The following is a 12,640-nucleotide window of genomic DNA, read 5'->3' as shown; positions in this document are numbered from 1 at the left end:
AGTCCGTGATCTCCAGCTCTCACTGGAGCGGTTCGCAGCCGAGTGTGAAGCGGTCGGGATGAGGGTCAGCACCTCTAAATCTGAGTCCGTGGTCCTCGGTCGGAAAAGGGTGAAATGCCCTCTCCGGATCGGGGATGAGATCCTGCCCCAAGTGGAGGAGTTCAAGTATCTTGGGGTCTTGTTCACGAGTGAGGGCAGGATGGAGCGCGAGATCGACAGGCGGATCGGTGCAGCGTCGGCAGTAATACGGACTCTGTACCGGTCCGTCGTGGTGAAGAGAGAGCTGAGCCAAATGGCAAAGCTCTCGATTTACCGGTTGATCTACGCTCCTACCCTCACCTATGGTCACGAGCTATGGGCCGTGACCGAAAGAACGAGATCCAGGATACAAGCGGCTGAAATGAGTTTCCTCCGCAGGGTGTCCGGGCTCTCCCTTAGAGATAGGGTGAGAAGCTCGGTCATCCGGGAGAGACTCGGAGTAGAGCCGCTGCTCCTCCACGTTGAGAGGAGCCAGATGAGGTGGCTCGGGCATCTCATCAGGATGCCTCCTGGACGCCTCCCTGGGGAGGTGTTCCGGGCATGTCCCACCGGTAGGAGACCCCGGGGTCGACCCAGGACGCGCTGGAGAGACTACGTCTCTCGGCTGGCCTGGGAACGCCTTGGGATCCCCCGGGATGAGCTGGAGGAAGTGGCTGGGGAGAGGGAGGTCTGGGAGTCCCTCCTAAAGCTGCTGCCCCCGCGACCCGACCCCGGATAAGCGGAAGAAGATGAAGGAAGGTGAAGAAGAAGGAAGGTCTGTAGTTTGTAAAGTTGTGTTTGCTCCCAGTTTTATAAAGCAGAATGACCTTAGCAATTTTCATCTCCTTTGGGAATGTACCAGTTAGAAAGAACAAATTACAGATTTATACAAGTGGCTTTGAAACCTCCTCAATGATTTGCTTAATTAATGTCATGTCAATCCCATTGTAGTCGGTAGATGTTTTGTTTTTACATTGTTTTACAATGTTCATGAGTTAATTTTCCTCAACTGCCTTCAAAAACATTGAGTGGGGATTTCTTTCTATTAACGTATCTCGTCTACATGCTGCGCTGGATTCGGTATGTTTTTTGCTATTTCCGACAAAGAACTTATTAAAATTGTTTGCCACCTCTTCCATATTATAATTTTCAATATCATTTATGACAAAATATTTAGGTAATTCGTGTTGTTTGATACCTTCTCCAATAATGTTTAGCAGAGTCCATATCCCCTTATTATTATTCTTATCTAATTTATTTTTATAGTATTCTTTTTTGCTTAATCATATAATATTAGTTAATTTATACTTATGTCTTTTACATTTATCTTCAGCACCTTCTGCTCTTAGTTTTTTTAAGCTCTTATAGAGTTTTCTTTTTTTTACAGGCATTTTTAAGCCTTTAGTTAACCATGGACTGTTCTTATATTTAGTTTTTTTTATTATATTCCTTGATTGGACAATGTTTATTATATAGTCATTAATTTATTGTATGCTTTGTTTAAATCTTTTTCATTACATATTGTATCCCAGTTCTGCTCCGTTAACTCATTTTAGAGCAGCAATTGTCTCGTCCGTCCAAATTCTTCTTTGTTGTTTATACTCCCCTATTTCAATTTTGAAAATATTGTCTTATACTGTGAATACTGGAAGGTGGGCAGTAATATCAGTAATTATTATTAATAATAATAATAATAATAATAATAATACATTTTATTTGTATGGCGCCTTTCACGGCACTCAAGGTCGAACACAAAATAGCAGACACAATTGAAAGAAATCAAAGTCTAAAAGCAAAAAACATCTGCAGCAGAGTAAAAAATTAGACAAATGCCTGCCTAAACAGGTGGGTTTTGGGGTGAGATATGAACAGTTGGATGGAGTCGATGTTTCTGATGTCCAGGGGGAGGGAATTCCAGAGGCGAGGGGGAGAGCAACTGAAGACTCTGGCCCCCATAGTGACAGATGAAATGAGAGGACAGTGAGGGTGATACTGGAGGCAGACCTGAAAGACCAGGTGGGAATGTGTATATGAAGGAGGTCTGAGAGGTATGGAGGAGCAAGGTTATGGATAGCCTTGAATGTGTGGAGGAAAATTTTATAATCAATGTGCTGTTTTATGGGGAGCCAGTGAAGTTGGTGTAGAACAGGAGTGATATGATGGTAGACAGGGGTTCCGGTGACAATGCGAGCAGTAGCATTCTGGACCAGTTGCCATTTATGGAGGAGTTTGTGAGGGAGACCAACAAAGATGGAGTTGCAATAATCCAAGCGCGAGGTGACAAGAGAGTGGACGAGGATAACAGCGCTGGATGGGGTGAGTGATGAACGGAGGCGATTAATGTTACAGAGGTGAAAATAGGCAGAACGGATCGTGTTGTTTATGTGGGTGCTGAATGATAGGGTGCAATCAAGGACGACACCGAGACTCTTTGCCTGAGGGGAAAGGGAAACCGAGGAGGTGTCAATGGTGAGTGTAAAACAGGGTTGTTTGTTGAGAGAAGCTTTGGAACCTATGAGGACTACCTCAGTTTTGTCACTGTTTAGTTTAAGGAAGTTTGAGGTGAACCAGGATTTTATTTCTTGAAGACACGCACTGAGGGAGGAAGGTGAGAGGCTGGAAGGGAGTTTTGAAGAGACGTAGAGCTGGGTGTCGTCCGCATAACAGTGAAAATTAATGTTATATTTACGGAAAATCTGACCAAGTGGGAGGAGATAAATGATAAATAGGAGGGGACCAAGGACAGAACCCTGGGGAACACTAGAGGACACGGGGGAGGGGTGAGATGTGAATGATTTTAACTGGGTAAATTGAGAACGGCCAGAGATAAAAGTGAAAGTCCAATAGCGGCTAGTCTTCCTAAGAGGATGGAGTGAGAGATGGTGTCAAAAGCTGCACTTAAATCAAGAAGAATGAGTATGGATACGAGATAAGAGTCAGCTGCAATCAGGAGATCATTGGTGATTTTAACAAGGACTGTTTCTGTACTGTGTCGAGGGCGAAAACCGAACTGGAACTGTTTGTACAGATTATTATTAGCGACGTGGGTGTGGATCTGACATGCAATGAGTTTTTTGAGAATTTTGGAAAGAAATGGCAGGATGGAGATGGGACGGAAGTTAGTGAGGATATTGGGGTCTAAGCCAGTTTTTTAAGAGTTGGAGTAACTAGCAGATTTGAGCGATAGAGGGACAGAACCAGAGGTGAGGGAAGAATTGATGATGGCAGTAATCAAGGGGAGCAGAGAGGGGAGGAAGGCTAAGACCAGAGGGTCAAGTTGACATGTAGATGGATTTAAATTTCGAATGAGCAGCAGAGGGATGTTGGAAGCAGGAAAGAGAGGTGGGGTGGGATGAGGAAGGAAAGAAGATGAACAGCTAGACATGTTAGAGGTCAATTGTTGGTGGATAGTGGCTATTTTATTGTCGAAGAAGGACATCAGAGTGTTACAGTGATCGGTAGAGCAGAACTGTGGGGGGAGGGAGTCATGGGGGCGGGTTGAATTATTAATTATGGAAAACAGGACTGCTACCCACTTCCGCGAATAGATGAGACACTGGACTTGGTCTCAGGGTCTGCCTGGTTCTTATCGCTCGACTTGCACAGTGGCTACTGGCAGGTCCCTCTCACCACTCAGTTCAGACCTAAAACGGCATTCTGTACCACCCGTGGGCATTGGCAGTTTAAGGTCATGAGTTTTGGACTATGCAATGCACCAGGAACATTTGAGCGATTGATGGATACCGTGCTCTCAAACATTCCAAGGCAGAAGTGCTTGGTGTATTTGGATGATGTCCTCATCCACGACGGGTCCTTCCAGGCCGTACTGGATTCTCTGAGGCTGGTGCTTGGGAGATTTACGGTGACTGGACTGAAGCTACATTCAGAAAAGTGTCACTTTATGCGGCGAGAGGTGGAGTTCCTGGGCCATCGTGTAAACGGCAAAGGCATCAGCAGGTTGGAGGAGAAGGTCAATGCAATCAAAGACTGGCCAGTACCGAGAGACCAGAAGCAGCTTAAAAGCGTCTTGGGGCTGGCCTCCTACTACAGACGGTTTGCGAAAGGATTTTCTTGCATCGGGGCGCCCTTGTTCCGCCTCCTTCGAGGTGACCAATCCTTCACGTGGACGCCGGACTGTCAGTAGGCGTTTTTCAGCCTAAAGGGGGCGCACATCAGCGCTCCTGTTCTCACCCCACCGGATCCAGCGCTGTCTTTTGTGCTGGACACAGACGCTAGTATTGTCGGCATGGGGGGAGTGTGGTCGCAGGTGACTCTAGATGGTGAGAGAGTGGTGGCCTACTTCAGCCGCACCTTCAGTAAGAGTGAACGCCGCTCCTGTGTCACCAGACGTGAACTGCTGGCAGTTGTTTTGGTGGCACGTCACTTCAAATACTACCTGTGTGGCGTGCCATTCACCATCAGGACTGACCACGCTGCCCTGCAGTAGTTAATGTCATTCAAGGAACCTGAGGGTCAAGTGGCACGGTGGCTGGAGGAGCTGCAGGCATTCCAATTCACTGCGGTGCTGGTTACGCCTGCACCTACTGCGACCGGCGGGATGCCAGGGAGTTGGATCTGCGTTCCGAGGGCGCTGCTGCGGGACCATCGACCATCGTGCTGCACCTTGGAAGCTGTGGATGCTGCGGAGTGGGCTGTCAAGCAGGAGGGGGACCGTGATCTCGGCTCAGTGCATCAGTGGGTTCAGAGTGGCAGGAGGCCAACCTGGGAGGACGTGATGGGACTCTTTGTTGCTACAAAGGGCCTGTGGAGCAAGTTCTCGGTGCTGCGTCTGAAGGATGGCATGCTTCAGCGTGCGTGGAAGGAACTAGCCACCAGGGAGGAGAGGTGGCAGGTGGTGGTGCCCAGAGTTTTCCGAGAGGCGGTGCTGAGGGCCTGCCACGGGGGCACCGGTTCGGGACACTTTGGCAGCGCGAAGACTCTCCGACGGCTGCGGCAAGGGTTCTACTGGAGTCAGAATTGTCGAGACGTTGAGGACTTCTGCCGGCGTTGTGATGAATTTGCAGCCTACAAGGGGCCTCAGGAACAGTCGCATGCACCACTTCAGCAACAGAGGGTTGGAGCGCCCTTGGAAAGGGTTGCTATGGACATCATGGGTCCTTTTCCCGTGACAGACAGAGAGAACCGTGCTGTGTGCGATGGATTACTTCACTCAGTAGCCAGAGGCATACACACTTCCAGATCAGGAGGCAGAGACGGTGGCTGACGCGCTGCTGGAGGGCATGTTCTGTCGGTCTGGGACTGCTGACATTCTCCACAAGGCCAAAATTTTGAGTCTAAGGTGTTTGCTCCACTTTATGAGCACCTGGACATCCAGAAGACACGCACCACCCCTTTGCATCCGCAGAGTGATGGCCTTGTGGAACGGTTAAACCGCACCATGCAGTAGCAGCTCGCCATCCTCACTTCCAATCACCAACATGACAGGGACCGACACATTCCGCTTGTGCTGATGGCTTATCGTTCGGCCGTTCAAACTTCCACGAGTTGCACTCCTGCTCTGCTGATGCTGGGCCAGGAAATCAGGACGTCGGCGGAGTTAGCGTTCGGGAGGCCACCAGGTGACTCTGAGGACCAACCGGGGCTGGAGTATGCCCGGACACTGCAGGATCGACTGGAGGCGTCGCATGCATTCGCCCGGGACCAGCTGGAGAAATCAGTTGGTGTGTGAGGCGCATGGGGGTGAGTTGTGGCCACCAGCAACTCCTGTTTGAATGTGTTTTTCTGTTGCCTTCATTTGTTATTGTAAAAGCGGCAATCAGACCATCGAAACATCCTTGACGCACTGAGAGGCATTACAATATATACACTATGTATGAAATAATAAAAATATAAACAACAATTTTATCGAACCATCCGTGTCACTCCAAATCTTTAAATCTATCGGCATCTTCGTCGTGTCACTTAAAAAAACGCACTTAAACACCCACACAAATGACGATATGTGGTGTCACCACTACAAAATACCACATTGCCCCTGCCAGCCAACGGCACAACGGGCTAGCAACTTAGCTTCAACACAGCAGACTGAAAGCTCAAACTTTGGAAACATTATTTAAGATGAATAGGTAATGGCCCCAACAGTGAATACAGTCACCACTTCCTCATTTCCTTCACATGTGAACTGTGAGGACTCGACAAGGCCAGTCTAGATTCTAAATCTTATTTAAAATATGAAGTTAAAGTTTATTTGAATATCTGTAATTATTTATGGAGTTAAAAGACTAAATATTTCACAACCTCTATTGGCAATAACTTGTTTTTGTTTGGTTTACTATTTGAAGGAAAATAAATGTTATTTAAATAAAAAGACCACAACTTTGGTTGCACTTTTCTGTAACACCTGTCTGCTATTTTTCAGTTGTTTGCCACAATGACACTTCGTGTGCATCCTGTGTGAGCAGAAGTGACAACATTTATTCATGTTACTTCTGTATAGGAAAAAGTCACACTTCATCTGTCTTGACATTATACTTCTTCATTTGATTGAAGTTGTGGTTAGATTGTCTGTGTCGCAGTTGAAAAAGTATAGATTTGAATCGTTTGAATCTGCATTTGCATCTTCTCCACATTATCCATGGCATTTTCTTGCCTTCAGTCACTTGAGAGTATTTCTAGATACAAGCCATCATTGTTGTTGCTTTTATTTAAACTTTTATTAGTGCGGAAGGCGGGATGACTTTGTTTTGTGCACAGCAGTTTCAAAATAAAGGAGATATACAGTGGAACCCTGAAAGCCAACTGCCTCGGAACTCAACATATTCGGTTTTCAACTCAAAATGTCGGGAAATCTACGTCACAGAAACTTCGGAAACCAACCCGACACACGTGGCTATTGTAAACAAAATAGAGTTCGTTCTACCTCACGCTAGTCGCGCTGCTTGCCGTTGTTTGGCTGGTTGTAGACCACTGTAAGGCTGCACTATACTAGAGAAAACCATGGTTCCCAAGAAAGACTCAGGAGAAAAGCAGAAGAGGAAAGTGGCAAAAACGATAGAGCTGGAAAAGGCAATGTTAGACAAGTATGAATGAATCGTTCGTATGATGGACTTGGCATAGGAATTCAAAGTGCCGAGATCGACCATAGGTTCATTTTTGAGGAACAGAGAGCCGTTAAAAACTGCTAGTGTTGCTAAGTGGGCTACGAGGGGTTACCAGCCAGGTCCCAATGGAAAACAAAAAAAGGAAAACACTGACAAAATGCAGCCACCAGATTTTTTTTATGGAATGGAATTCCCTTGACAAACAATGCACCTCCTCTCCACCTCCGCCTTCATTGATTCAGCGCCAAATCAATGTCAAGGCATGTAGATCAGGGGTCACCAACACGGTGCCCGCGGGCACCAGGTCGCCCGTGAGGACCGCATGAGTTGCCCGCAGGACCGTTCTAAAATTTGCTCAAATAGCAGCACTTGTCAGTGAGCTGCATCTATTTATTTTACAGTCAAACCTCGGTTTCCGAACGTTTCGGTTCTCGAACAAATCGGAATTTGAACTAAAAATTCGAGATTTTTTAGCTTCGGTTGTTGAACAAAATTCAGAGGTCGAACCTCGCGAGATGAGCCAGAAGGACCCGAAAAACTCGACCCCGCAGCCCGGATTCCGACTAACTCCGTAGTTATTGTATTTTCGTTACTTTGAGGATTGTATTAACCCCTAATCATGCCTCCAAAGAAAGCAAATGGGAGCAGTAAAGCCATCCTAAAACACAAACATATGCTCTTATAGCAATGCGACAGAGAGCGCCCGGCGCGCTGCGATTGCGCGATCAGACCAAATTAAGCTCCCTGCGCACTGAGGTCCACTTAAATTTTCAGGATTTTAAAAATATTTTCTAAATTTCAGCAACGGCTCTGTCACAATAATGCGACTAGCGCGGTGTAGTTGCGCGGTCGGCGACGCACTACGGTTGCGCGTTCGGCGGTGCGCTGCAGTTGCGGAATCGGAAAAAATGCGCAAATGAAAAAATGCTTTAAAAAAAAGGCGGGTTTTTTGTCTTTGAACGGATTAAAAAATGTTCTCTTATTTATAATGGGAAAAATAGATTCGGAATTCCACCGATTAGCTTCTCGAACGGATTGTGGTCGAAAACCGAGGTTTGACTGTATTTTTACTATTCTTGACAATAATAACACATAGTGACAGCTAAATTGAGCAAATTGGCTATTTCAGAAGTGTGAGTCAAACTGGTAGTCCTTTGCCTTAATGCAGGGGTGGGCAAACCTTTTGACTGGCGGGCCGAATTGGGTTCTAAATTTTGACTGGGGGGCGGAACCAGGAGCAGATGGATGTAGTTTGTGTGAAGTAATACAAATGACGTGTAAAGGTCATTGCATAAAAGGTTTTTACTTTTAGTAGGCTTTTTGAAAACAAATGCATTTATTAACGGCAAGAAAAAAATATTTCACACAAAAACTACTATCAGTGATTCTCATTAAATACAACACTGTTATTATGAATAATAGTTTCCATCACTTCAGCGCCTGCAGGTCAGATTTATGAAATATGTTTATCTAATGAGGTGAAATCCCATCAAACGGCAAACATTCTGACCTAACACATCATCTTGAAGAATCAGTGAACGAATACATCTAAATAAACTCATAAAGAAATCAATAGTATTGTTGGTCTTCCTTTTTTGCTAGTCCATCATGGTCTGGAGTAAAATTTGTTGTGGTAATTCTTAGGACAGAGCCGAGGTGTCGGTCCGTTAACCTAGATTTGTGACGGGCTTAGTTGACGTTCATGTGGCTCGAAATTCGGCACTGATGGAAATCGAGTGCGGAGTGCGCCGGGTCCGTACTACTTAGTACGTACATGCACTTCTGAGTGTGCACCGAGCTTTCTGACACGGCTTCCGGGAGTAAATGCGCGGGCGGGCACTTCCCCATCTATTGGGGAAACATCGTAATGGCAGGGAAAATTACCCAAAAAAATGTTTAATAATGCAATTTATTCAGGTTTGGCGGGCCGGATTAAACGGCCCCGTGGGCCGGATGTGGCCCGCGGGCCGTAGTTTGCCCTTCCTTAATCAGTACCCAGGAAGTAGCTCTCGGTTTAAGAAAGGTTGGTGACACCTGATATACATTATATGTATATACTAATGCATCTACATATTATTCCTACCATCCATCTACTCAAACCCGAAAAATCCATCCATCCATCCATCCATCATCTGTACTATGACGTTAAATCAAGGGTGTCAGTGGACTTGAATTTACTTTACCCTCCTATCGTCTTCAAAAATAACCACACATTTGGTCCTTGGTGTCAATTTGACCCCAGGCACATTTATCTTGAAGTTTTCACACAAATCTGAAATTTCCTTCTCAACATTGATGATCACAAGTCTGGTTTTGGCGATGACGCAATATGACCAATGGATATGACTTGTTTTTTAATGTAATTTTTGTAATATATTTGTGGATAATTACTGTAACATATCACTCACCCATCCTCTTTTTATCTGGGCTTGGGACTGGCTGCCCATATTTTTATGCCTTATTTGGCTCCTTTACTAGGCATATATTGTCGGAATGGAGAGCGCCCATGAAACGCAACTAAGCACTCATCAACAGTTACGTAGGGGCCTGGATAATTGGTTAACGCAGCACCTACTTGACACACACATCCCTTATTGCCGCAATTTAGTCACATTCTCGTCTACCCCACTTTGTTTGTTTGTTTGTTTGTTATCAAAGCGCATGACATGGGAAAAAACTTGCAATGTCTTCAGAAACATGGTGGAAGGTAATATTGCTCTTCCCTTCACAGCATTCCAAAGCCTTGTTGTTGCTTCACCTTTTTATTTGTAAACGCCTGCCAAAATTAGCAAGCCAATGTAGGCTTCCAAGTCAACTACATCCAAGTCTTTCAAACTGTCCCCATGCACTCGCTTCACCTCTAAATTTGTCATCTTAAGAACAATATTTCTGATTGAAGAATGAAGAGCTCCAATGATGACTTGATGTTGTCAACATGGCTAACTACATATCTGGTGGGTCCTGGAACCATTTTGATAACGTTGGGAGCACCAAGTCTACCCTACTGATTCAGTGGGAAAACTGACCACATTATCTTTCAATTTTTGGAAGTGATAGAGTCTCCTGGTGGTTGAGGGACAACAGGAGGGTCAAAACTCTCATTCTCATCAGATGAGGACACCTCAAAATCAGGGTCTTCCTCAAAACAGTCCTGTTTCAGAGACAATCTCCTCTATGTCGCTTTCACTGTCAAAGAGCTGTTCCAAGACCTCTTAGACCAGGGGTGGGCAAACTTTTTGACTCGAGGGCCACAATGAGTTCTAAAATTTGACAGAGGGGCCAAGTCAAGAACAGATGGATGGAGTGTTATATAAATTACATACAGGATTTGACCTATTAATGATTAATTTAATTACATTTCAGTTGAATAAACACAGCAGGAAAACTCACCATCAGTTTCAGTGGGAACAGTGTTGTTGATCTCCCTGTTTTGTGCATCAAAGTCTGGAGTAAGTTTTGTTGTAGCGAATCTCAGGATAGATCCGAGGTGTTGGTCAGTTATCCTGGATCTGTGACGGGATTTGTTCATGTTCATAACACTGAATGTCTGCTCACATACATAGGTCGAGCCAAACAAGGCCAGCATCTTCTGTGCCGTCCTCCGTAGGTTTGGAAAGGTGGCTGCGTTCAGTGAAGCATAAAAGTCATTAAGTTTAAGAGTGTTGAACTTTTCCTTCAAGGTAGCGTCAGACTGAAAATTGATCAGATGCAATTGCACCGCATCTGTACTGTTTCAGGGTTTTGTGAGAAGGGACATGACACGAGCTGAAGTCACTCTTCAATGTTTTCAAAATCAGAGAACTGGCGACTGAATTCTCTGTGCATGTCATCCAGTGATTTGCTGTATTTCTTTGCATATTGCGTCGCCTCTTTCTGAGTGTCAAGTGTGGCGAAATGAGTGAAGGATGCATTCGCAACTTGTCTGGAGAATAAAAAGAGCTTAGATTTAAACGCTGTAACATGTTTGTACATGTCGTGCACAAACTGATCTTTCCCCTGCAGTTTCACATTCAGTTCATTCAAGTGTGAAAATACGTCCACAGCATACGCAAAATCACAATGCCAGTTCTGGTCTCGTAGCTCAGGAAATTTGTCAGATTTCTCATTGAACTCTAAAAATGCGCCGATCTCTTCTTTCAGGTCCCATATCCGTTGAAACATTTTGCCCAAACTTAACCATCGGACACGAGAGTGGTAAAGTAAGTCCTGATGATCCGCATCAATTTCCTCCAGGAACGTGATGAACTGACGATGCTGGAGTCCCCTTGCGCATATAAAGTTCACAAGTTTTACGACTGGATTCACAACATGGTTAAGCTGCAATACAGACTTGCAAAGTGATTCCTGATGAATGATAGTGAAGAAAAACAACATTTTGTTCAGGATTTTCCTCTTTTACTTTATCCTGGATTTGTATCAGCAGCCCAACGTTTTTTCCTGTTAAATTTGGTGATCCATCCGTCGTGACATTGGAAAGTTTTCTCCGAGGTAGTTTATGTTTCTCGATGGCAGCAGACACCTTGTCATACAAATCCTCTCCCCGCGTTGTTCCCTTCAAAGACTCTATGGTCAAAAACTCCTCCGTTATCTCAAAGCTGTCATTTATTCCTCGGATAAAAATTAGGAGCTGCGCTGTGTCTTTGAAATCATTACTTTCATCAAGTGCAAGTGAATATAACTGAAAGAACTCTGCCTTTTTGTTTAGCTGGCTAGCTATATGTTCATCAATTAGTTTCACATGACGAGTCACAGTCCGACGTGACAGATTTTTTCAAACTTGCCTTGACTTTCCAGACACAGAACACCTGCAGTCTCCACCATTCAGTCTTTCAAAAACTCACCTTCAGAGAAAGGCTTGCTAGCTGCTGCTAATTTGAATGCCAGCAAAAAGCTTGCCTCGGAAGTTGACTCCTGTAGCGCAGTTTGTCGGTGAAAAAGATTTTGCTGGGACAGTAAATTGGCTGCCATCCTCTAAGCCGTAGCTGCACGTTCTTGCGCCGACAGCTTGCTGGCATCATTGGCATGCTCACTGTCGACTTTTCTTTTCTTTGATAAACTCATGTTTTTTAGAAGAGGGAAAGCTTTACCGCGGAAACCGAGAAGGAGAGTGCTTCTTCTGGGAAAAGCTTAACCGGGAAGAAGAGGGGGCAAATGCTCAAGCGCGCCATCTATTGGGAAAATGTGGGCATTACAGGGGAAAGTAAATGAACAAGGTTCGCCAGTATATTTTGATATAACTGGGAGATGTTTGGCTGGCCGGATTAAAAAGACCAACGGGCCGTATATGGCCCGCGGGCCGTAGTATGCCCATGACTGTCTTAGACAGTAAACATTTTTCTAGATGACATTTTCAAAGACAGACAGATAGCAGTATACTCAATGAGGAAGGGTTTAGATAGAGGACTGCCATGCAAGCTTTCATGTTTGCAACTCCCTGATTTGAACCATCACTGTCCTTGCGGAACAACCCGCCCTCCACAGTGCGTAAAAAATCTGTTTTACTTTGGCAAGTGTGAGTACAGTAGGTCTCTCGCACGCATGAACACACATACACACACCTT

The 12,640-nt window shown here is 45.2% G+C and overlaps 1 protein-coding gene across 9 annotated transcripts in view; it reads right to left on the bottom strand.

Moving 5' to 3' along the window:
• tpcn2 (two pore segment channel 2) overlaps window positions 1-12,640 on the bottom strand; it is a 131,607-nt gene that overhangs the window by 97,898 nt on the left and 21,069 nt on the right. For 2 of the 9 annotated variants that reach the window (XM_085908412.1, XM_085908420.1), the window contains exon 1: window positions 11,921-12,573. The exons of the other annotated variants lie outside the window; for them this stretch is intronic. In XM_085908412.1, coding sequence (XP_085764538.1) covers window positions 11,921-12,047 — 127 coding nt within the window. In that variant the 5' untranslated portion in view covers window positions 12,048-12,573. Of the gene's footprint in view, window positions 1-11,920; window positions 12,574-12,640 lie in introns of those variants that run through there. 9 annotated transcript variants of the gene reach the window in all.

The sequence above is a fragment of the Syngnathus leptorhynchus genome, chromosome 3, assembly GCF_054491065.1.
Source record: "Syngnathus leptorhynchus isolate UIUO chromosome 3, UIUO_Slep, whole genome shotgun sequence".
NCBI classification, from domain to species: domain Eukaryota; kingdom Metazoa; phylum Chordata; class Actinopteri; order Syngnathiformes; family Syngnathidae; genus Syngnathus; species Syngnathus leptorhynchus.
This window is presented reverse-complemented; position numbering and strand designations above follow the sequence as displayed.